Below are 25,091 nucleotides of genomic sequence, written 5' to 3'. Positions count from 1 at the left end.
TTCTTAGGAAAAGTTCTGTTTTTCAAGGGGCATCACTGCTAGGATATTAAAGCTACTGTGAATCTTTTGTAATAATGGATAAAATATGCATGCTCCCAAATATGTGCATTTTCTCAGGGGAATGAAAAATGTTTTGTAACTTTGGACTTTTAGTTTCACCATGCAGTGAACTCAGCTAAATTGTATTGTCTAGCAAGAGGAATATGAAGAAAAATGCTGACCACATGGGGATTATGTGATCATTATATATTATTTCATGGGGCAGTAGAGTTCCGATACCCCAGTCAAGGCCTCCAGCCCCTCTGTACTGCGAGCTATAATATGGGGGTGAAATGGAGCCACACTGTGCCCAGATGCTCCTTTTATTTGTCATTTTGATAAGGCTGCAGGTGGCTGAAGCAGTGTTTGGGTAAGTCAGGAAGCAGGCCCGTTTCGGTGCGTAGCTTAATGGTCTCGGAAGCGCCACTTGCTAGCTGTCTAGCTAATACCACACGTCGTTTTATAGACATCTGCAGGAAGACCTTAACTAAACGAACGTACTGGGTGGTTTAAATATGAAGTGATTGGGATATAGTGTACTGCTAAATAAATGAATGGGCAGTTTAGCAGAACAAAGAGAACAAGTTGTCTTGCTTTTGCACAGCCTAGTTCAAGAATTAATGGCAAAACCTAACAGATGTTTTATTTGTTTCGTTTTAGAACGTCAAGCGTGTACATCTATGGCTGGCTCCAGCGCCCTTCCCTCCAATGTGGCTGGTATCAGCAAAGAGCTGATAGACCTGCAGCACCTCATCCAGTTCCCGGAGGAGGTTGCCAGCATTCTGACTGAGCAGGAGCAGGAGCTCTACCGGAAGGTCTTGCCCATCGACTACCTCTGCTTTTTAACTAGAGATTTGGGTAGTGCTGAATGTCAAAGCAAGCTGCCATCTATTAAAGCTTCCATATCTGCTACTATTCTTTCTTCCTCCAATGGTGAGCATAATGCTGTAGAAGACCTTGTGACAAGGTTTAATGAGGTAAGGCGAAACTTTTAAATGACTTTTCATAAGGGTTATTACCCAATCTGTGGGTTAGTTATTTCCTTTATCTCTCAGAGCTGAGTTTAGCTGTAATGACAGATTTTTAAAACGTAAGTTAAGATGACCAGGGGATTTAGCTAAATAACTTCCACTGGATTTAATAGGAGTTATGGGACTGATTTGCTCAGTGAGTTTGGAAAACCACAACCTAAGTTTTTCTTGCATGTTGTAAGGTAAACGGGAAGAAAAAAAATACAGACTTGTATTTCTTCGTATCTATAATGACAGTAAGGGGTATACTTTCAGTCAGTTTGTTATTTTGTTCAGGAGCTAGAGTTTTATTTATTTGCTTTGGATTTTTGTAGACTAAGCATGATCTTAGGAGTCAGCACAGAAGTATTATAAACTAGAAGTTTCTGAATTCTGTGTAACTATACTAATCTGCACTATTTATTTACTTATTTAATCACTGTGTGTGTCTTGAATGTTGTTATACAAAGAAGTGTCATCTTGCTTGACACATTCCTATAAGCCAAATCTTGAGTTCCTTACTAAAATTTTACTTTATTTTTAGTAATGTGATCTTCTGATGAGTTTAATAGAAAATCGGTCAAGGATTGAGAAAACTGTAAAAAAAATCCACCCTAAAAACCCAACCCAAAACAAAACAAAGAAAAAAAACCACCTAAATAAAACCTCAGGTTTTAGCTGCAGAAAAATGGGACAATTTCTTTCTTCCTTTTTTGTGCGAACCATATACAATGTTAGAAATTTCTGGATTCGTAGAAGTGGAATAAAATGAAGATAGTCTTGACTTACATTCTTTTAGTTTGTTATCCACTGCATTCTTAGGCTTTAATGAGAGATGAAAATTGTGCAGGTATCAAAAAGACAGCACAGAACTAAGTAGATAGAGCAGAATATGTATTAACCCCCAGCAGACTTCCTGGGCAAATAAGAATCAGTGACTGAATATCTGGGATGGTTCAAAGTGTTCCTGGTTCTGGCATGTCACTGAGATTTAGGAAGTGCTGTGGCAGTTTGTTAGGACATTTTGCAGTTAGCTGTACAAAAGAGATTGACCATCGCATGTTCCGACAAGAAACAATCACAGTTGAAGAGCCAGGTCAGTGGTGAAGAGATCTTGTCAGAAATGACTGAGACTGTTCCGTATCGATGAGAATTTTAGCATTAAAGTTGCCTTTTGGTAGAATAGTCAACGTTATCTTTTAGTGCTAGAGGTTCGTGACTTTCCACGTTTTGCAGTCTGGCATTACTTGTTTGGTAATGCTACAGGAGAATTTTTCACATAATTTGAATTAATTCCTGAAAATCCAGTGCATGGTTTATATAATCTTTAGTGCAATGGATTATTTTAAGTATTACCTGAAATGACTTTTTTTAAACATAGATGTTGTATGTCTAAATGGAGTTATTGTACAGTATTTACTGCTTTCAATGAATCACTGTTTTGCTATCTGCTTTATCTTATTGTGGAGTACATCAGTTGCCATAGCCAATCACAAGCTTGACTTTTCGAAATGTCTTTGTTTATAAATGACAAGAAAATTCCTGTGCAGAGAGTCATGCTTTTGTTGGCAAAAGTCAGTGAGCACTTGCTGATTTTTTTGGCATTGCCTATAGAAATACTGAAGTGTATTTATAATGTGGGAGCCAGAATGACTTTTAGGATGACAAGCTTCTGATGCTTAATGGGGAAAAAATGATTTCATGCCATTGTTCTGTTAAATGAGAAATTGTAATATGAAGATGATTTTTCATAAAGCAGTATGCTTTTTAGTAATTCTTCTGACACTGCATATCAATGAGGAACGCTTTATAACACTTATTTAAAATTGCAGTCAATAATTGCTGCTTTGTTACAAAAAAGTACTTTATTTAATAGAAAAAATGCTGGCATTTTCATGGAAGCTTAGATTGAATGAGGGCTGCAGGAGCGTTATAAAACAAATTAATAATTAAAAATAATGAAGAGTAAAATACTTTCAAAGTATTAAAATATCTTTTAAAGAGGGATTTTAAGTTAAAAACAGGGGAAAAAATTGATCTTACTGTGGTAAATTTTAGTAGTAGTAAAAGTTTAAATTCCAGGAGCTCCCAGAAACCCCTGTTCATGACTGAAGTTGCAAACTCCCATTGACTGCAGGGTGCAAGATCAAGTGGTAGATACTGGGAAACGTCACGTGGTTCCCTTACACTTTCAAATATGTTTGCTGTTACAAAACTGTTGTTTTCTAGATGTGAATGATTTAAATATTGTTACTAGCGAGATACATAGAGTATTACTATCTTCCTGTCATTTGTTTAAATCTTTCTATTTACTATTGATTAGTGTTGCTTAATATGCATTACAGTATGTAGACTTCAGTGGGGTCTAGGAAGGGCTTACACAGAAGAAGGCGCTTACGGTGAGTGGTCAGGCTTTAGTGTTTATCATGGAAATGGTCTGTGGAGAATTGCAGAACTGGATCAGAAATCAGTTGCGCTCTGCAGTAGGTAAAATTGGTACTTGAAGACAGTTAACACAGCTGAATGTGCAGTAAGTAACTGTTGTTATTTTTCCTAGTCAGTTCTCATTTGTGGAAAAGTGTAATACTGGACATACTGTCTAACGCTGGATGAAGCCTGTAATGTGTGTTTTCTTTTGCTCTGTTACCTGGGTAAGGTGTTTTGACTTAAAGTACTGGAAGTGATTCAGTGATCACATTAATGCTGTTGACCCATCAGGAACACTTCCGAAATTCCTAAGGCAAGGTGACCAACTTAAATGTCCGGGAGCGCTCCTTTGTTACTGTCTTTGTGGCAAGGCTTCCACAGCTGGCTCACACCTTACCTGAAGAGCCACACAGTTTGTTTCTAACCTGCAACAGTCTGAAGCAGTTGTCATAATGTGGGCGTCTGCTCGGCGTGTCAGTGGACTGAGGGAAGAGGCAGCATTTGCTTACCTCTGGGAGCTGTGATAACTGCTCACCTTGCCCTGTTTTGCGCTCACTTTAGTGAATGCTTTGACCTTAAATTCAGGAGTACAGCAATGAACTCCACTGCAGCTGGCAATACCTTTATTTGTCAAGAAAGATAGGGAAAAAAATGTAGTAAGTAGTGTAGAGACACCAAGGATGGATAGCACGGATTAAAGCTGCTGTCAAGCACTCCATGAGTAGTGGCACAAACACTGGCAGATCTTGGGCTGCTGAGGCTGGAAAACAGAAACTGCCTTTGTTTAAGAGAGCATGGTTATGATTTAGACCTGACACACAGTTGTTAGAGGGGATTCATGCATTATATAGTTCCCTTTGTCTTTCCTTGTTGTAGGTTTCCAAGTATCAGTTTATTCCTTGCTGTGTTAATCAAGGTGACTGCCATGACAAGGAGCTTGAACTGCCAGTGACCTGTTTCAGAAATATGCTGGGAGAAAGGTCAGTCATGAGTGACCTGCTTGAATCCTACAGAATGGGATGGAATACATTCTGGGATTGTATTCCCTTCGTATTCTAAAAGTTCTGGTTCATTCCAGCTCTCAAGTCTATACAGAAATTCACAAGGAAATAAACTATTCACCAGAAAGTAAGAATCCTATAATCTGTTAATGCTGCAGTTTGTCTGCAGGATTTACTGTCTGATGAAGTTTCCAGACAGATAGAAGTTGATATGACATACAGCCCAGTAACTAAAGGTTTGTAATGTTTACATATTTAGACATTGTTTCAGATTTCACTTCCCTAGAGGTGCTATAGAAAAATGATCGTCATGGTGGAGTTTGCCACTGAAGTTGAAATAACTTCTGTAATGCTGCTGTAGAAAGCCTGGTCACTGCTGTTTAAGAAATAGTTGACAAAACTAAAGTTAAATAAGAAATAATCAAAGAATTAGAGGACTTGTAAGCGTGAGGAGTAGATGCAGTAAGGAAAAAGGAAAAAGTTTAACTGTTATGCTTGTAGATCCCAGATATGTTTTATGATTCAAACTGTAGTTATATGATAGTGGAGGCTTGGGCACAACATGTACTCATCAACGAGACACAGCTGATATTTCATTTGCTTCTAATAATATCAAATTGTCACAAAGTCTTATAGGAGCAACAGTGGATCAAGCTAAAGACAGATGTTCTTTCCTGTTACTAAACGCAATTAAAAACTGGTTCTGAATCAGTGGCTAGCGTGGGAGAAGAACAAAATATAGTAAAATCTAGCTTTGCAAAGCTATTGGCTTTTGGATTATTTAAGACTGTGCCCATAGTAGTAGTAGTAATAGTAATAATACATTTTTCTGCTCTGATGGAGTACTGACTAACAGAAGTTTAGTTTTCATGGTTGTATAAAAACCATGGGAGGAGAGATTAAAGAGATTCTGCAGAGTTAGTAGAGCCCTGGTAGCTGGGAAGAGATGATCAAAAAGGTACCCAAGTGTGTTTTAGGACCCTGAGAAGTGTAACAACATTCTTTTTTCCGTCTCTCTCTGTTGCCTTGCTGTGCCTTTCTCTTCTTAATTTAGTTTTTTTCTCTTATTCCTGTATGCTATTATGAGTTTGCCCTGCTGCTTCACCTGAAGTGCCAAGTGGTCCTTACTCAGCGTCATACCTTTATGGTATGCCAGTCTTCCTGGGCTCCTATTGCTTTTTCTGTATCTTTACCTTCGCAGACTCTTGCACATTTATTATGTTTTTTACTCCCAGACACTCTGCTGCCTCATGCCAGCAAAGCAACCACAGAAACACGAGTTCAATGTACATGTTGTAAACATTTATGTTTATGTAAACATTTAAAATCATTTCAAGCATTGCTTTATATAAACCCAAAAAGAGTTTCTTGTAACTTGATCTTTCTGGCCACAGCTTCAAGCAACAGAAAAGCATCGAAAACTTAAAATAGAAATGCTGAGATACATGTACAAAGCAATTTCGATGTCTTAGATCGTAAGTTCCACCAGACTGAAAGATCATTCAAACAGCTGTCCCACTGTGGAACTGAAAAAGTAAAATAAGGAGTTCAGTACGTAAGGTGATGTTTTGGAAAGACTTTGCCAAAATGTAAGCTAAGAAGGTAAAAATGTTTGAACTGCTCCGCTATAGCACTGCTACTGGGGTGGCTTCATCATTCACGGAGTCATTCTTATATTCATTAAAGTTAATTAAAAATACGCCTATTTAGGACACTGATAATGATAGTTTTATTTTTAGTGGTTTAAATGTGTAAGTTTTCTTCACTGTTCATTCAACACACAGATTTAAACCCTCGCTGGCAACACAGAGACATGTCATTTTACTGAAATAATGGAATGTAAATAAATATTGCGCTCTTGTGTCTTAGTTCAGCATTTTTTTGCAATGCCTAAATAGGTTTGCATAATACTTTTTAAAAGATTGTGTTTGTACAAATATCAAACTGTTTCCAGTCCTTGTTTGGAATGGTGTTTAATCAGATATAAAATGCTAAATGTACTTTGTAAGGTAATATAATTTCACTCAAGCATGTAAAGTGAACCGTCTGTTCATAAGATATGCAATTTAAAAACCTCATATTTAACAAATTATGTTGCGTGTTATACCAAAAGCCAGAAAATTTTAATAGTGACACTTCAGTGAAACCCATGTAAAATCAATCAGTTCTGTGTTGTATACTGTGATCCTTCTATTCATCAGGATGTCCTGATGGGTTTGTGCACAGTTAGCAGTGCAGAAGGACTCATGGCAGCCAGCTGTTAGTGCTGATGCTGCATACTGCTAGTGTTTTCAAAGGCCTTATAAATATAAATCTGCTCCTTAGAGTTTTATGAGAATACTGTCCCTCAGCAACACTTTGTGGAAAGACTTTGTAAGTTTGTGAAAGGTGGATTTAATTTTTCTTTTAAAGAGAGAGAAATCAGAGTACACTGATATACCAAGAATTCTGCTTTCAAACAAGGTAATGTGTGTTTTTCCCTCTTGCCATAAGTACTGCATGATGTCTGATGAGGGTCATTGTTTTACATGGTTTTTAATGTTCTTCAGATTTTACTTAAATTTCTTGATCTTAACAAACAAAATCATTAAAACCAGAAGGGCTTGGTTAAATGGGTTGCAGATTGTCATGCTTATCCTTTGAATACTTGAAAAATCAACTTCTTGTTTTGTATTCAGAGGTTTCCCATACACGTACTTTACTTCATCAGTATTAAAATTGCCTGGTTTCTTGCTCCGGTGTAGGCAGCTGTGAAATCAGCTACGATTTATTATAGAAATATATCCGTGGCTGATTTCTATGTTAGGTGTTAGAGAGGGTTTGCACTGTAGTATTACTGTGTGGTAAGCCAACATTTTTTATTTTACTTGCTAGCAATGGTAGGTGTTAACTTCAGGCAGGCAGCTGTCTTTGCTAATTTCACCTCTGAAAGCTGCATCTCTCAAGTATTTCGAAATTCCTAAAAAATGTAATGTAAAAATAGAAAACGTCATTTCTTCCATGTAGCATCATCCACTGAAGTATGTAGCTTGGAAATTGCTCTAAAAGCCTTATAAACTTAAGAGCTGAGGAAATGAGTGTAAAGCAGCAGTACAAGTTACAAAACACCGGGCTTTGCAGGTGGAGATTCTTAATCGTTTTCTCCCTGAATAGCAGCATTAACATTCTGATAAAAGATAAACAATAAATTAGTTCCCATCTAAAAAAAAAAAAATGGAATACATTCTCTAGCAGCTGTGCAAAGGATAGTAAATATTTATATATATTAATTATTACAGTAATGAGTATTAGAAAACTAAAAGAAGAAAAGGAGTAAAGTAAATCCGTGGCATATTTAGGGATACAGTTAATATTCAACGCTCATTACACACTGTTCCGTCCTGTGTACTGCTTGGGGCAGGATTTCCATTGAGTAGATCGTGAACAGTCCTGCTTACGGTCATGTGCCATACCTTGAGGATCGGGTTCCATCATGGGAGTCTCGTTTATGTCCTTCATATTATATTGGTAGAAGCAGCTGAGCATCAGTAATAAGTTATGTCCTGGCCGACAAGCTGAGGTTTTTGCTGGCGTATAGCCATGACTTGAAGTCACTGTGAGTTCAGTGATGAGGTTATCAAAACCGTATTACTTTTTGAATGATTGATACAGCTTTCCCATGTTTAAAAGTTTAGGGCGGGTTTGTTTATTTTTTGGTAATAAAATGCTGTAAGTTTTTAAAAATACATGAATATTTTAATTCTGATATTAGAGTTTCTGCCAGTTGCCTTTTTGACAAAATACAGTTGAAAAGGGGATTCAGAACATCACAACAGAAATCTTCAGAGCCTTCTGGGAATGTGGTGCCCTGAAAAGGGAAGGTTTATCTATCCTAAATAAGGGTCTATCATTGCTACGGTTGTGAAAAATTCCTTGTTCAGTGAGCTGAAACGTTGAATGAGTCTCAGTCACTGACAAAAATATTCACAGTATGTTTGAAGATTAACACTAAGTTATGTCTTTCCCAAATGCATTAGTAGGATCTAACTTGAATTTATTTGCAAACTTTGGTCAAAATAAAATAAGCCTAAAAGCCTTTTTTGAAAAGCTTATTTTAAAGAATAGATTTTAGTGCATTTAAAATAGTAAGAGGTGGTATAAAAAGATAATTGCAAAACCCCTAACAGTATACAGATTTTAATTTACTGCTGTGCTTGAGATCATTGCTCAAGCTACAGTTTGTATTGCCTGGACGTCTGATGCAGGTCCTGTGTGCTCAGACTCAGATTTGAAGGAGGCTCCTGTACTGCTGAAAATTTCCAAATGAGACTACTTTACAGTATCTCTGAAATTAATTTGGCACAATGTTATCAGTGCTCTCTGTATTAGGTCACTAAAAATATTTACATCTTATCTAAGCATCTATTTGCTTTGCTTTGGTTTGTTTACTACTTCATATTGGCATGAAGTAATGCTGAAGAACACTCGTTTTCATCCATCTGAATGAGCAGACGGATGTTATTATCAACTTGAGTGGATCGTGCTTCAGCTGGTGACTTTTCTTGAGCCTTGCAATCACGTGGATTGTAGTAATGAAGCCAGGATACGTTTTCTCATACTTTTCAGACTCATCAGCAGTGCAGCGGAAATCTATAGGTTTGCTGTGGTGATTTCTGTTGTGAAGGGAGTTTAAAATGAGTTATATAAACAGAACTATGTGAGTTGAGTGTGAAAAAAGTAAACTAAAGAAATAACGATTAATACGTAGATTCTGATCTGACATTGAAGTGATAGCTAACACAGAAATTCAGTCCAAAGGGTGTTACTGCTCATTCTGAGGAATACTGGCAATATATTTTGATCTTCTTGGCACTACTACGACTACTGCACGCTCTTTTGGCTGGGGTGTGCTGTCTCTGGCCCCAGAGCTAGCTTGTTCAGGCAGTGCCGGAGCCGTGAAGCTCTCATGCTGCAGTGATGGCAGCCTGGTGACTGGGCCGCTGACTGCCTGGTGGTGCTTCATCCTCGAGCGAGGTGCTCCTCAGGTGTGACGCAGCTGGGGAGGTGGCTCTGCAAGAGTGAACTGCTGGAAGAGAGGAGGAACCGTCCTGTGTCCAACTGACTGAGGTTTCCAGCAGTCACCACCCAATTCTGGCCAGATTGGAGCTCCCTTTGGTAAAGTTCACTCTGCTGGAAACACCCTCTTGGAGGTACAGATCTCACCTGCTTTTAGTGATAGGGAAACTGTCACTCCAGAATACTGTCTGTGTGACTTCCTTGCCAAAGTGCAAAACCCAGTGTTTTCAGTTCAACTTCCAGGTGGTTTCCATAGTCACCAAGAAATGTGTGTGTATGCAGAGTTCTCTGCTTTTCTTTTGTGTGAGGTGCATCTAGCTCAGATGTGCACAGCCAACACCTGAGGAATCCCAATTCTGAACTTTCATTTGAATGAAGATCTTGAAAAGTTTGTTATTTGTTGAACACCATCCGTGCAGAGAAAGCTTTATGCATCCCAGGCAGTATCTGCGTTATTAGGTATTTTGAGGATCCAGTGGCAGCTATAGTCGTTTGAGAGTGTCGGTGATTCCTATGGTGGCATTCCTTTGAGGATGTACTCTCGAATGTTCATGTCTTTATCAACAAACCACAAAATTCACGAGTATGTTTACTGAGTATTGTTTAATGAGTGTATGTTTTAATTAATAAACTTGTTTCCTCTCAGTTGTCAAACATGATGTTTCCTGAAGGTTGCAGTCCTTTCAACTTCCCTGCATTTCAGTGTTGTTTGTATGTTGTTTGTTTTAGCTATGGCCCTTATGAGTAATCATCTCAAATTAATGCCATACCCAAGCTCCTTCAGTATGCATTTATTTGTAATATTGTTGTTCATGGTAGAGTTCTTGGATCCATCAGTTCAATCTGGGCAGGATAAAACCTTCAAGGAGTTCAGAGCTGGGAGGTGACCTCAGTCAGCAGAAGTTCGGCTTTGGTTTATGCCCTTTACAACATACTGATTCAACCTGATCTCCCACCTTCCAAACTTCTGGGAGAAAAATCCCAGCCTGGCTCACACACTTCTCCCGATCTCCAGAAAATACAGAAATACTGAAGTTTCTAAAGCAGGCGTGCTCATCATTTCTCAGGAGCGGGTTGTATCTTTAGATGTTCAGTTGTCTCCTCTGATTCTGCCCAATCCATTATATCTGCCTTTGCCCGTTCTGTTTTAAAATGTAGAGATTCGGATGATTTATTTTTCCTTCGTGTTTAGTGAAAGTTTTTTTTAATGTTTACTACTCTTTCTGTAAGCTTGTTCTTGTCCTTGCAAGAGGAGTGAGCATAAACTTCATGGGAGACTGCTGCCTTTTGCACCCTTACTTGGCTCTTACATACACATATGCCGTCTGAGGCTGCAAAGGCTTGTTCTTCCTGGACTTTAGCATGTTTTGTTTACTTTTACAGAGTGTTTGTAGGAGTTCATCATAACTGTTTGTAGCAGTCCTAAACTCTCTAGTAAATAAAACTTCAAGGAGTGACTGTCCTACTTTCAAGGCTGCATCTTAGTGGGGAGTTTGAATTCAGTTGCCCTTTTAGACATTATTGATTTTGATACTGTTTTCTCCTGACCATTACATCTTTACTACCTTAGACTAAAACAGATCTGTTTGAAGTTATATCATTCTTTAAAATGCTTAAACACATATTAATCAGACCGTCATTACCACACCTGGTATTCCATACCAAAGAAATACTGATTTTTTGGTGAGTTTGCATGTTTAGCATTTGCATTCTCTAACAGAGCCATTTCTGGAAAACTGGAATAATATCCAACAACAATATGTGATTTCATTCCAGCATACACAAACAAATCTATGCCAGCCTTGAACCACAGATTTAACTGTTTTGTTTCACAATTTCTGATATTCCAATGCATTTAATTTATTACCTTTTATTCTGGTTTTGCCCTCATTTGACCCCCATATCACACAGTGCCCTGGGGTTTTTTGTGTTTTTCCATAGCTTCATGCTCTTCAGGTATGTATTGTTTGTTGATTCAGTTTTTACATTTTAAGAATAACCAGTTGAGCATTTCAAATGAAATTTCAGCTAAATTCGAATTCTCATTCAGAGCTGGCGCAGCAATTAGATATATCTTGCATATTGCAGCCAATATGAATAGTTTTTAGTTACTTAATATGTATTGTGATCTCTACAACGACAGTGCATTAAGGCTGTGTTTGGAAGCTTCTTGAGCATGTTTTACCTGTATGACATTGGACGGTGGTACTTGTTCTGTGTTGAAAGCTCTGTACCTGTTAGCTGCTCCTGGTCTTTTCTGTTCCTGCGTGTTAGTTATAAAAACGTACAGTAGTTTTCTTTTGATCATCACTAGACTTGACGTGGGTTTCTTCCAGCTCTTGCCTTCCATACCCAAGCTGTTAGGTGAGGGCTGGAACAGGGGAGCACTGCTTCTTAATGGCTCTGTTGTCCCCTGATCCTCACATCCCATTGGAGCATCCCTGTCCCTGTGGTATGCACTCCTGACTGTGTCGCCATATGAAAGACAGAATGATTTTCCAAACTCATTTCTTCAGTCTTAAAAATGTGATTTTTTGGTACACACATGCACATTGCTTATACTGGAGCTATGGCTTGTCTTCTCATCTGCACATTCTAAACTTGTTTTTCTTGATTGATTTGGGCATCAGAACGATTAAACAGTAACTTAGCTTTTTCATATTCTTTGAGTGTTCTCCCTCAGGAGTGAGAGGCTCAGAACACTGTGTCTGTACAGACTTGCATAAATGGAAGCCCCATATATTTGTAGTGGATTTTTTCCTGTTAATACTAATGCTTTTACATTTTATTTCTCATGCTCGGTTTTTAAAATAAAAGTCTATGACCTCTGAGAAGTGAACTAACATTGTCTAATTTTTATAAGCCTTTCCTCACACTGATATTGTCTGTAAATTCTTGAATCCTTCAGGACGGATGATTGGAGCTCAGTGTCAGTCAACAAATCATGTTTATTGCTTCCTACGTGTTTACACAATGACAAAAATCAAGCCCCAGGGAATCGTATTGTAAAAAGGAACAGTTGGTTTAAATTAGGTTTTCATGTGAAATATAGCTACTTTTTATGGATGTTGTGGGAACATAAACTGTAAAGAAAATCTGCACATTGATAAAATGAGGGTTTGATTTTTATTTGTTTAGATACAAAGCAGAATCATGTACTAAGTTATTTTCTGATTCTGCCATTAATTAATCACCGAACAGAAGTTGGTGGTATGCTCGCACTTAGGGAAGTGGGGTTTTCTTGTTTACTTGTGATCTTGCCAATAGGTAATGTGAATTATTTTAAGTATTCAGTGCATATAGAAATGAGCAGAAATAGAAATAGTCACAGGTTAATAGGAATTAACTTGTGCATTAAATACAACTACTAGTTTTGTGAAATTAAGCAAAAATTAAAATTCCAGTTGATCAACTTTCACTGTCGATGTTGTAAGAACAAGGGTTATTCAGTGTGAGGCTGAGATTTGTAAGCCGTGTTAATGAGAATTTATACCGCAGATGTCTCTGGCCCTAGCTTAAGCTGTTAATTTTCTTCCATGACCTTAATGAATATTCATAATATCTTATATTAAGATACAATAGTTTATTGTTTAACGTAAGTCTTTTTAGAGTAGTTAATGATTTAATTGTTGTGACGTGAGTATGCGTGTGTGTGAGGTGTGTTTGCGATGCATGTGTGATTTGGCTGTGAGTGTACCGGTAGAATTTTGACTGATAACCTCCTGAAGGAAGGAAACCAAAAAACCCCACCCTCCCCAGCAATTAATGAATATGCATGAATGCTCCCAGTGACATTGCTGTGGCTGACTGTCCTGTCCATTTTGTTTTACAAGGTGAGCTCTTGGGTTACCTGGCTGATCCTGACTGCGGGTTCTATGGAGGAGAAACGAGAAGTCTTCTCATACTTAGTACATGTGGCAAAATGCTGCTGGAATATGGGCAACTACAATGCTGTAATGGAATTTCTGGCAGGGCTAAGGTACTGGCAATGCTTTTTTAAAATGGCTTTTCAGTGATAGATTACAGTGCAGCTTCTGTTAAGCAGATGTCTCTGGAGAACAATGGACCGAACAGAAATGCATGGGTAAATCGCATCATCTCACTCTGTGACTTTCTAGTAATCTCTTTTGGAAGAATGAAGCATGGTAAAAGCTGGTTTTTTTCAAAATGCTCTGGAGACACCACCGTTTTTCCTGTTACATGCTAAGTGTATTGCAGTAGAAAACGTACTTTTTTTTAAACAAATTTCTAAAATGTGAAAAGAAGATGGGAAAGCAGTTGTGGACTATCGATAATAACTAAAACTAATGTATCTTGGGGTTAGAGTTTGCAGGACACAACGTAGTCATGGTAACGTTCTAAAAGGGTCAGTCTTAAACTGGAAAAAATACCCCAACCGAAACAACAAAAACCCCAACAAACCCAAAAACCTTAGCCTCCTTTTTTAACTCCTCCAATTTGCGCTGGCTGGTGGTGGGACCTCGTGCTGTCGTGGCCTCATTTGGCCAGACCTGCAGTGTCTCCAGGAGGGACAGAGTACGGGGTTGAAGATGGTTTGTTGCTGGCTTTCCTGCAGAATTGCAGGTTCATACTGGAGGGGTGAGCAGGAAGGCGGTGCCTTTGCTTGGGCAGTTCAGAGAGCAGCAAATTGGGCTGAGCAGGGAAGAGTTAAGATCAGATTTCCCTTCTCTTAGCTCTGACCCTCCTTGTAATATTGTGTTTGTGTAACAAAGCTTTAAAGTGTTTGTATTGTCGCTCTTTGTGGTTTGGTAAGGATTCCCATTGAGCTATTTGTTTACATTTTTGGTATATAAAGACATTTGAAACACTCATAGACACAGGGAGTCTTTTTGAGCAGAGTGCATCCACAGACTCGAAGCCATGTGAGTCGTGAGGGAAAATGCAAAGCAAATTAAGGGCTTAATTTTATCTGTAATGTATCTTGGGAAAGAGAGGAGAGGAAGGCAGTGTTTCTGGGACAGGCACAGAAAGTCTGGTTAAGGACATCCTGCTGTTAGCATTTCTACAGACCTTTTGGTATCTCTGAGGCCAGGGGTGGGTGGAAAGACCATGCCATTACGTAGACCTACAGCTCAGAAGGCGAGATACCTCCCAATGGTACTCGCAGTCCTTGGAGATCACGAGGAGCTATTTCTATTTGAAATCAAAGATTCTTTTCATCTGCAGCACTGCATTGGTGCTTGAGAGCTGGAGCGTGGTCCTGACTTAGATATTACCATGAAAGTAGATAATTTATTTTGTGAGTGAAATGGGAAGACATCAATGCAAATTATTTTAAATAACTTTAATTTTTTTAAAAAAACAGCAAAACCTTTTGCTGACTTTATGGATTGTTCATAATACAAGTAAAGGAATTTATAGTAAACCATCTGGTTTTATCTTTATCCCATTTCTTTAATCTTTTCTTATTTCTTCCCTGACCCTTCTAAATTTAAGGCAGTGACATAATGAAAATGTTAGAAAGCCTGCCCGTATGACTCGTAGAATCACAGAATCATAGAATGTGTTGGGCTGGAAGGTCCAACCCCCCTTGCAGTGAGCAGGGACATCTTTAACTAGATCAGGTTGCTCAGAGCCCCATCAAGCCTGACCCTGAATATCTCCAGGGATGAGGCCTCCACCACCTCACTGGGCAACCTGTCCCAGCGTTTCACCACCGTCATAGTAAAGAACTTCTTCCTAATGTCTAATCTAAATCTACCCTGCTCTAGTTTAAAACCATTGCCCCTTGTCTTATCACTACATGTCCTTTGTAAACAGGCCCTCCCCAGCTTTCTTATAGGCTCCCTTCAGGTACTGGAAGACCACTATAAGGTCTCCCTGCAGCCTTCTCTTCTCCAGGCTGAACAACCCCAACTCTCTCAGCCTGTCTTTGTAGGAGAGGTGTTCCGGCCCTTTGATCATCTCTGTGGCCTCCTCTGGACCCACTCCAGCACTTCAGTGTCCTTTTTGTGTTGGGGACTCCAAAGCTGGATGCAGTACTCCAGGTGAGGTCTCACCAGAGCAGAGCAGAGGGGCAGAATCACCTCCTTTAAACTGCTGGCCACACTTCTTTTGAATGCAGCCCAGGATGCGGTTGGCCTTCTGGGCTGCGAGCGTGCACTCTTGGTTCACATCCAGCTTTTCATCCACCAGTACCCCCAGGTCCTTTTCCACAGGGCTGCTCTCTATCACATCATCCCCCAGCCTGTATTCATAGTGAGGACTGCCCTGACCCAGGCACAGGACCTTGCACTTGGCCGTGTTGAACCTCATGGGGTTCACATGGATCCACTTCTCCAGCTTGTCCAGGTCCCTCTGGATGGCATCCTGTCCCTCTGGTACGTCAGCCACACCAGTCAGCTTGATGTCATCTGCAAACTTGCTGAGGGTGCCCTCGATCCCACTGTCTATATCATGGATGAAGATTAGTTAAACAGCAGTGGTCCCAGTGCAGCTGGGGTTCTATTAAAATGTCACATAGTACTCCAGTAGAGCAGACTGCTTGATTCTCCTTTTAAGTTTTGTTTTTTGATAATTTGGAGGGGGGAAAATGGTTTGCTAAACAGTATCCTTATAAAAATAATGGCCTTTATTTCATTAATTCATTTCTGAATAATGATGTTAATTTCCTCTATTACATATATGCTGCGGGTGTTGAACTTGAATGTAAATTATTTTTAATTTCTTAACAGATGTTGTGATCTCTTTTTGCAATAGGTCAAGAAAAGTTTTAAAAATGTGGCAATTTATGGACCAGTCTGATATTGAAACCATGCGAAGTCTGAAAGATGCTATGGCACAACATGAGTCATCATCCGAATACAGGAAAGTGGTCAACCGGGCACTCAATATTCCAGGCTGTAAAGTCGTTCCTTTCTGTGGTGTATTTTTAAAAGAGCTTTGTGAAGTTTTGGATGGAGCATCAAGCCTCATCAGACTCTGTCCACGATACAACTCCCAGGATGAAACACTAGAGGTAAGTGAGATTGATATTCTAATATGCTATGTTCATAGCCATCCAGTGCTTATTTTGAAAAATGTCCCTGTTACATGAAGAGAGGCTGTTGAAAAGTTTTCAGGAGTTACTGCAGGTAACTGCAGTGATTTGGTGCGTTTAGGTTTGGAAGTAGGTACAAAATCCTATTAGAAGCTAATAGGAAATATATGCTAAATAGGTAGATGACACAGTATTCTATTTAGTACTATACTAATCTTTTAGATATCTCTAGTTTGTTTCAGATTACAGTGGACAAGATAATTTTTTGCAACGAGTAGGCCAGGATGGTTTAAATAATCCAGAAAAAGAGTCAACGGCAAACAATATCTTTCAAACCATTCGGAGCTGCAGTCGCAGTTTGGAATCTGAAGAGAGTGAAGATAATTTTAGCGAAGGGAGCAATTCAAGAAAAAACTCGTTGAAGGACAAAACCCGGTACCAGTAGGTCTTATTTTATTTTATATTGTCACCTGTATATTTAATGGTTTTAGTCTTTAATTTCCTTTTACCAAGGCTTACTCTTAGAAATAAGGGCAAATTTAACATCTTCCCTTGTATTTATCCTCTTCCAATTCAGAACTTTTTTCCCCTGGAGTTAAGTATCTGATACTGAAATGTTCGGAATCTCTCTGTATAGTTATATTTTCCCTCATGATGTAATTACTTCCTCTCACGATAAGGGTAAATCCTTTTCATCTTACACATAGAGCTTTAAAAATCCACAGTTACGATTACAATTTTGATCTGTGGTGACAGGAATAGCACGAGGACATAGTTGTTATCAGAGCTCAGAACATTATATTCTGCATGCTCGGGCAGCGTTCTGCCCCCTTCAAAATAAAGGTTATTTATTATCTTTCAAAAGACCTCTTCTTTTAAGGACGAGTTCACTTGAGGCTTTTAAATTACGTTCAGAAAGCATTTGTAAGTCAGTACACATTTTGAATCTTGAAGTTGCTGTGGTCCTGCTATTTTGCATAGAAGTTTACTTAATTGTGCCCCATGTAAAAGCCTGGTGTTCAGTAATCTCAGATATTCACTTCAAAGGTGTAGTTGTATTCTGTGCTATTCACCAGCAAGAAACATGGTAAATACAAAGTTGAAGACATCACTTGATCTTCTAGAATGCTGCTCTGCAGTGAAGTTGCAGCCCATATAGACATAGATGGGTCAGCTTTAAATGAAGTAACTGTATTAGAGCAGCTTCAAATTAAGTAACAGAACTGTACTGTTCAGAGGTGATGTGCTGTAAAATTACATGAGGGCTTGCATAACAGAGCATGCTTAGATCACTGCTTGAGTTACTTTATTGATAGTGTGTATCAGAAATACCCATCTGTTCAGAAGTATCTAGCATGTTTTGGCTACTTGCACATAAAATCTAATAAGTGACTGCCTGAGAAGGAACTACCATCTTCCTGTCTTAAATGCATTTGTTCTGTTAACATGCAATTCTGAATTTAATTTCAAATAACTAATCATTATTTCCTGAAAGAATGGTTTCTAATGGAATTATTCACATCTGGCTTTAGTTGCTTCTGGGAAGTGGAACAGCAGATTAAGCCAAGAAAGGCAGTCCCACTTCTGTCCATTTATGTGTTCTCTTGACTGACTTCAGTTCAAATGCTTTCTTTCAAGAATTATTCTCATTAATTAATGTGCTGTAAAATCAGCAACTCACAGTTCAAATGGAGAAAGCTAGGGAAATCAGCATTTTTCTTGGATGAACAAAATAGAATTGAAATATAAAAGAACAATATGGAGAAGATTAAATTCTCTTTGTTATGTGTTTATTAAATCAGGTCTTGGTAAATTAGTTATTTATGCTTTGTATTTAAATATAATTTAGCAAGTTCCACTCTAATTAAAGTAGGAATCAAATGCAAAAAAAAAGGTAATATGACACTGAAATGAAAGCTTAAAATGTAAATTAACAAAACTGCGGAGAGGTAATTGAAGTTGTTTCCTGGTTCAGTCTGTTACTTGGTCATTAGTGTCTGTAGTTCTGGTGCAGTAACTACTGATCTTAACAGTATAATGACTTGTAGAAAAATACCTATGAAAGTATTAATTTAGCTCAAGAACCTCATAGACTTTGGAAATTCCTTATTCATCTGCCTTCTCTTTCCTGGGCATTCAGAGAGCTGGGTGAGGCACAGAAGCAAATTGCTGCGGAGGCAGAAGGGCCATATTTGGTTGTCCCTGTTGTATGGAGGCTGCAAGGTTTGGTTTATTTTTACTGCTATGAACAACTGGAGAGCTCTAAGGAAGAACCCTAAGTCATATTTATATACAGTATTTTAAAATCCAAATTATAATTACGTATTTCCTGATACTGGTAGTTTCGTGGTCATAAAGGCAGAAAAATACACTGTATGACATTTATTTCATTACTTTAAAATTGCAAGGAAGATTTTCCATTAGTTTGCCTTCTGCTGATTTCATTTAGTATTGTGGAAAATAAAACTACTATTTGAGGAAAATGAAAGGCATCTAATAAAATCAGTGGGTTGTGAGTATAATTACTTTTTCAGTTGTGTTAGCAAATAGACTCTATCATTCTGTAATCAGTAACCTATCTAATCACTGAATTTCTGAATCTAATAAGCTGAATTTCTGTACATGCCAGATAAATACCAAACTTTAATCTTTATTAGAACTCTGTTTTTACAGTTCTCATGTAAAATAAAGGTAGGTAGGAAAAGACAGAACAAATCAAGTTTTAAATACAATTTTTCTAGAATTGTTAATCAAATTACCTATTAAGATATTCTAAACTTTGATGCATCGCTTTATTAGCCTGATACCCCCTTGACTTGTAAGCTGTCCTACTTACAGAAAATACCTTTTAAAATAAAGGGCGGAAACCTCAAGTTTTTTTCTTTTCATATCCTATGCAGTTTCCCCCCTAAAACTGCTGTCTGTTTTGATGTTTCCTTTATCCTTTCTTTTCATTTCCTTGCATCTCAGTGCAGCACATGTAAAGAAAGCTTCTGGTTCAAACCGAGTTCAGTAAGTGTGCTCTCAGTAATCGGTAGCTGTGCCGCTTTTGGCAGCTCATGTCAGAGGTTGTGTTTCTGTATCTGATTACGTGTGTGTGCTTGGCTTACCTGCTCCTTGTCCATTTTAATCTGCAGCATGCCACTGCTATCAAATGTGAAGTACGGCGTAAACAAAGCTCTGCCATTTCTGTCTCTGCTGTAGTAGAATCCTCCAGCCGTGCACATCCAGGCTGAGAATATCTGGCGTTTTTGCAGAGACTTATTTGATTTGTTTGAGGGCATGGGGGAGAAAGAGCCGCTTTAGTTGTTTGTTTAATTTGAAAATCTTAATCTTGTATAGTGCAGGTAAATATTTTATTGTACATGTGTCTGGTAAGACTCTGGTAAGACAGTTTATACCAGCTCAGTTATAATGCATGACCTTTATTTTTAGGAAGATTTCTTAAGGAAATAGAGCTACAGTTAAGGCTGATGAAGTTATTCTGCCTTTGTTTGTCAGTCCCCTCACCACGAGCTATAAATCCTCAGCCTGTTGGCTGCTTTTTCCTGAATTTGTCAGAGAGGTAGAGGTCTCACTGATTGAGAAATTCATAAAGGAATCATTACAATATGTATGGAATAAGGCAAAAATTCAAATTAATTAGTGCCCTGGGGAGAGAAGAGTTTGAGAAACAGCTAATGGTTATCCGTGCTGCTTAGCTTAGGGAGATCATATATGTGATTTGTTCCAAGTCACTACATGAATCATCCTCTGCTCAGCTGGTAGGACCTGGGCAGGAGCTGAGAGTACCGTGCCGATATGAAGGGGAAACACAGAGGGTACAAGGACAAGATACCTTGAAGAATATTCAGAGAAAGCTGTTTTGCATTTTATTGGCTGGATATCCTTTGGAAAATGTGCTTCATTAGTTCTGCTGCACATGGAACACGTTGCTCTTTTTTATGTTCATTAAAGCAGTATCAAGGTACTGAACATTATCAAATGTTCAGTATCAAAATACTGAACATACATGTTAGAAGCTTCTGTAGGGAAGGATTTTTGTTTAAATTACCTCATTTTTTAATTCAGTGTTGTTGCTCTGCATCTACTGTTTCTAATTATGGTAAAATATTTCAGAAATTTTGGTTGCAGCACACAGGTTTCACATTAACATTTTGCTTAAGTGAAATTAAATTTTCTAATGGAAAGTATCCGATAGAATTCTTGCTGCATTCTTATGAGGAAGCATGTGTTTTAACCACTGTTTTTGCAGTGTTAATCAGAGAATTACATGATGTGAAAGGTCTGCACATTAAAAAAAAATAGAACAGAGATTAGAAGCCTGGTCTTCAATCACTAAATGTAGGTCTCTCAACTCTATTCACTTACAGATTTCTCATTGGAGATCTTTCAGACTCTGAAAGTGATATATTTGAGCAGTTGAAGGAGTGGGACACAAATTCAACAGAAGAGCAACACAAGGCTTTCTGCCATGGGATAGAGCTCATTCCCTGGTACGTGTTATCTATCAGAGCTGATGTCCATCAGTTCTTGCAGCAAGGGGCAACCGTCATTCACTATGACCAGGAGACGCATCTCTCAGCGCGTTGCTTTCTTCAACTTCAGCCTGACAATAGTACTTTGACTTGGACAAAACCCACAACAGTTTGCCCTGCAAATGCTAAGGCAAAACTGGGCGTCCTGGGTAATACTGCTGAGCTTGGTAAATACCAGTTTCTTGGTAATACAGGACTGGTGGAAGGTTTTTTGGACTTGTTTTCAGCCAAGGCTGTATATATGGGACATTTGGGCATTGATATGCACACTGTGTGTGTTCAGAATAAACTTTGTAATATGTCCCTTGAAGAAAATGGTGTAACACTACTTTATGGACTTCAGACTACTGATAATAAATTGCTGCACTTTGTTGCTCCAAAATATACTGCCAGAATGCTCTATGATGGATTGCTGGAATTGACTAAAGCTGTAAGAAAAATGAGGAGATTCCCTGATCAGAGACTACAGTGGCTACGGAAACAGTATGTCAGCCTTTACCAGGTAAAAGATGCTGCAGTTTTGTATAAGAAAAGTTCAAATATATCAACAATATCAATGTAATGCAATTAGTTTCTATTTAAGTAAGCTAAGATTAAAAATGAGCACAAAATCTCCCAACTTTGTAACACATCTTAAGTCAATAAGATCTGATTCTTACCATAATGTTCTGTCAAACTTTGCGTACTTTCAGTAGATTAAAATTAAGGTCTTTTTATTATAAAGTTATTCATATGTTTGGAGGTTTGGAATAAGTATTTTTTTAAAGAAAAAGCAGTGACCGTACTTGAAAGGGGTGCTGAAATACTGAGTGATGAGAGTTGGGGCCAAAAAAACCCCCAGAATAGCAAGCAAAATAGCCCTTTGGTACTCATGCAGTAATTAAAAATTGCATCCCCTTGATGTTTTGTCTTTCCTGGCTCCTTAGAGATGTCTGTATTATTGCTTAAAAAACGTGTCTGTTCTTATTCTCCTTGTTTTGTTAACGCTGAGATGTTTTGTAGGAGGATGGAAGGTTTGAAGGCCCAACCTTGGCTCAGGCTGTTGAGCTGTTTGGAGGCAGACGATGGAGTGCAAGGAACACAAGCACAGGGACTGTCACCAAAAGCACCGAGAAGCCTGGTGTGCAGAGAAACAACACCCTGGGAATCAGCACAGCTAAGAAAAAGAAGAAAGTACTCATGAGGGTATACTGTTTTGTTATTCACGTATTTTGTTACTCATCTGGCTGATTTCTTTCCTTCCTCCAGTTACTGTGTAGCTAACTGTAGTCTGAACCAGAGAAGGGAAGCTAGATGATAATTAAAAAACCATTTATTGCAGTTTCATGTTTTCAGCTTACTGTTTTCCATTAGTTTGGGGTTTTTTCTTGTGCTTGAAGCATTCTCAGGATGTGTGGGCACTGGGGCTAGCAGACAGGGACAGAATCTTTTTGAGAACTCTAGGTGCTACCTCAGTATAACGGTAAAACATTGGTAAAAATAAAAATACTACTGTACAAAGTGATGCTTGGAGGCTGGAGTGAATTTCCTTGCTCCTTTTTGTTTTCATGTCCCCAGAACATCACCACAGTTATTCTGCCTCAGGTTAGCATGCAGTTTAATCTTAGGTGGCTGCAGGAACACTGGACTTCAGCAGTCTCCTCTCTTTTCCTGTACTCAGCCGCTTTCAGCAATAGCCAGGAGAAAGCAAAATGCAGGGACTGGCAGTTCCATACCATCCACATGTTCTAGTGGGCAGATAGGGTTGATCCTCAGGTGGTAAGATCCATCCTCCTTAGGGCTCCTGTGCACCAGCAGAATAGTGTAAATGAGCTGCACCACTTTGGAGAGGCACGATCACTGTTGTCTTCTGTGTGTGTCAAACTGAGGTAACACCTAATGGGCCCACCCTTCACTATGTGTCCTGGTCAAGTTGTCTCTTTGTCACTGGTATTGGCCTTACAAGAGTCTGTTTCATAAAGAATAGCTGATTTATCTCACGGTTTTGTTACAGATTGCATTGATAAAGAATGGGAAAAGTAGTGTTTTCAGGATGTTTATTATGGTGCTCGTTATTTCTAGGGTGAAAGTGGAGAGGCCACTGATGATGAAATGGCAACTCGGAAGGCAAAAAGCTGTAAGGAATATCGTAATAGAAGTGGTTCAGACCCTCAAGATATTGATGAACAAGAAGAACAAGGTAGATATGTAGCTTCAGTACTTAAAAGCCGCTCAGTGTTTTTATACACACATTTTTCATGGTGTTAAAATTGCATTTGTGATACAAAACTATTTTTGCATTTGAAACTCTAAATGCTATAAACTTTTAAATTAATTTCTGTAGTTGTTCACGATCTTTCATCTAGTTTCAGTAGCACTTTCTATTCAGATAAAGTGGGTATACAAGTGTTGTTCAGAGTGTTTTTTTTTTACTGTCTTGGGACAAATCTAGAATCCCTTCAGTGTCTTATTACGCATTAATGAATTAAGATATAGGTCTCTTGGACTAAAGCATTTTTATTAGGTCAGATGTTGTAATTGTACTGCAAACTTTTGTTTTCTCTGTAGATCAAAATATTGTTATTAATGCTTCTCCATCTAACAACCTGCCATCGAGAAGAGCTCACTCTCTGACAGCATCTGGTTCTCCTAATTTAGGAGCTACAACTTCTTCACCAGCAAGACCAGTCTCCTCTCCTGTAATGTCCTCAAGCAAGAGTCAGTCTAGGTAAGGGCAGAAACAATGCTTTGATTTAAAAAGAAAAAAAAAGTGACTTAATTATCATAAAATGTGATTTTCATGCCAAACTGACGAAATCTGACAAAACCAATGCCAGAAATGTTATTAGCTTTTGATAGACATCTAAAACACATTGCAGAACAACATCAGGACATTAAAGCTGAAATGCCATGAATCTGAGGATGGCTTTGTAGCAAGTCCCTGAGCAGCATGCTTCAGTTTGTCTATTACAGAAGCAGATTGGAATGCTGTTCCAAAACTACACAAATGTGGAGTTTAACTCTTTCTCCAGATAGTCTCCAAAATGTAGTTATAGACATCTTCTGTATAATGAAAATCAACAAAGTGTTATAGATGTGTGAACTGAAGTTCTGAGGTTTGTCAGCACGTGTAATTTCTGTCTGGGGAGTATTACCTTTTGCTGGCGATGGTTGCAGTACTGTCTTGGGGAACTGGAGGACGAGGCCTCTTACGGGCCTCTCATCCTTGAACATTCATCATTTTTATGTCACTTAGGCAGTGCCAGAGGTCATGCCGTGGTTGTGCAGTGGTGTAGTGCACTAATAAATTAATCCTATGAATGATAGTAGTGGTGATGGTAGTAGTTGTAGTAGTAATAAAAATGTAACAGCAAAAATATGTCAGGAATGTGGATGGTACTTTATGATTACACAAAGACAATCTCAATGGAGGCTTTCCAGTGCCTTGTAGCAGAATGTACTCGGGTACAGTTATGAGTATGAATCTCAGGGTTTCTAGGAGAGCGGTGGTAAATGGCAGAAGAGATTACTGCTGCTGGTAGAACATTGTTTTTGAAGAGACACATCTTGTGTAATGTTTTATGTTGTGTATTTCTTAGAGATTTTTTTTTTTACACTTAAAATGGTTGGATTTGACAGTAAAGCCAGCAGAGGATGTCTGTGGTTGGCTGCTTCTCCTTTTAACACCTCTTTCTGAGACTCTTACTTTGTTCTTTACTTTCTGTTCTTCACTGTCATTCACAAACATGGGATGAACGTGCCAGACTGGGATTTATCTCTGAAAGACATTTCTCTGTTTGTTGGTTGTTTTTTTTAAGGATTGGAGCAGCGTTCTTTTACCTTAAACTGAAAAAATACTGTTTTACTAGCTCTGGAAAATGCTCCTCTGTTTTGCAAGTCTGCTTTTTGCTTTTATGCCAAAATAATTATTGTTCCCTAAATGGGATTAAAAGGCTCAGTGGAGAATTCGCGTTCCTGGGGGAAGGACAGCTAATGTTCCTTTAAATCCTCTCAGTCTGGTGTTTCTGTACAGATCCCTACA

At 38.5% G+C, this 25,091-nt stretch overlaps 1 protein-coding gene across 2 annotated transcripts in view; it reads left to right on the top strand.

Moving 5' to 3' along the window:
• The window catches only part of PLCE1 (phospholipase C, epsilon 1), a 121,407-nt gene that overhangs the window by 68,018 nt on the left and 28,298 nt on the right, over positions 1-25,091 (top strand). Inside the window, exons 3-10 of one of the 2 annotated variants that reach the window (XM_010190918.1) lie at positions 700-1,016; positions 13,366-13,511; positions 16,253-16,511; positions 16,765-16,973; positions 20,906-21,572; positions 22,073-22,255; positions 23,132-23,249; positions 23,618-23,728. In XM_010190918.1, the coding sequence (XP_010189220.1) occupies positions 700-1,016; positions 13,366-13,511; positions 16,253-16,511; positions 16,765-16,973; positions 20,906-21,572; positions 22,073-22,255; positions 23,132-23,249; positions 23,618-23,728 (2,010 nt within the window). Of the gene's footprint in view, positions 1-699; positions 1,017-13,365; positions 13,512-16,252; positions 16,512-16,764; positions 16,974-20,905; positions 21,573-22,072; positions 22,256-23,131; positions 23,250-23,617; positions 23,778-25,091 lie in introns of both variants that reach the window. The other variant, XM_010190917.1, reaches the window with a different exon arrangement.

Source organism: Mesitornis unicolor, unplaced genomic scaffold, assembly GCF_000695765.1.
Source record: "Mesitornis unicolor isolate BGI_N332 unplaced genomic scaffold, ASM69576v1 scaffold14708, whole genome shotgun sequence".
Lineage (NCBI taxonomy): Eukaryota > Metazoa > Chordata > Aves > Mesitornithiformes > Mesitornithidae > Mesitornis > Mesitornis unicolor.
Note: the sequence above shows the minus strand (reverse complement) of the source record. Positions and strands in the feature narration are given on the sequence as shown.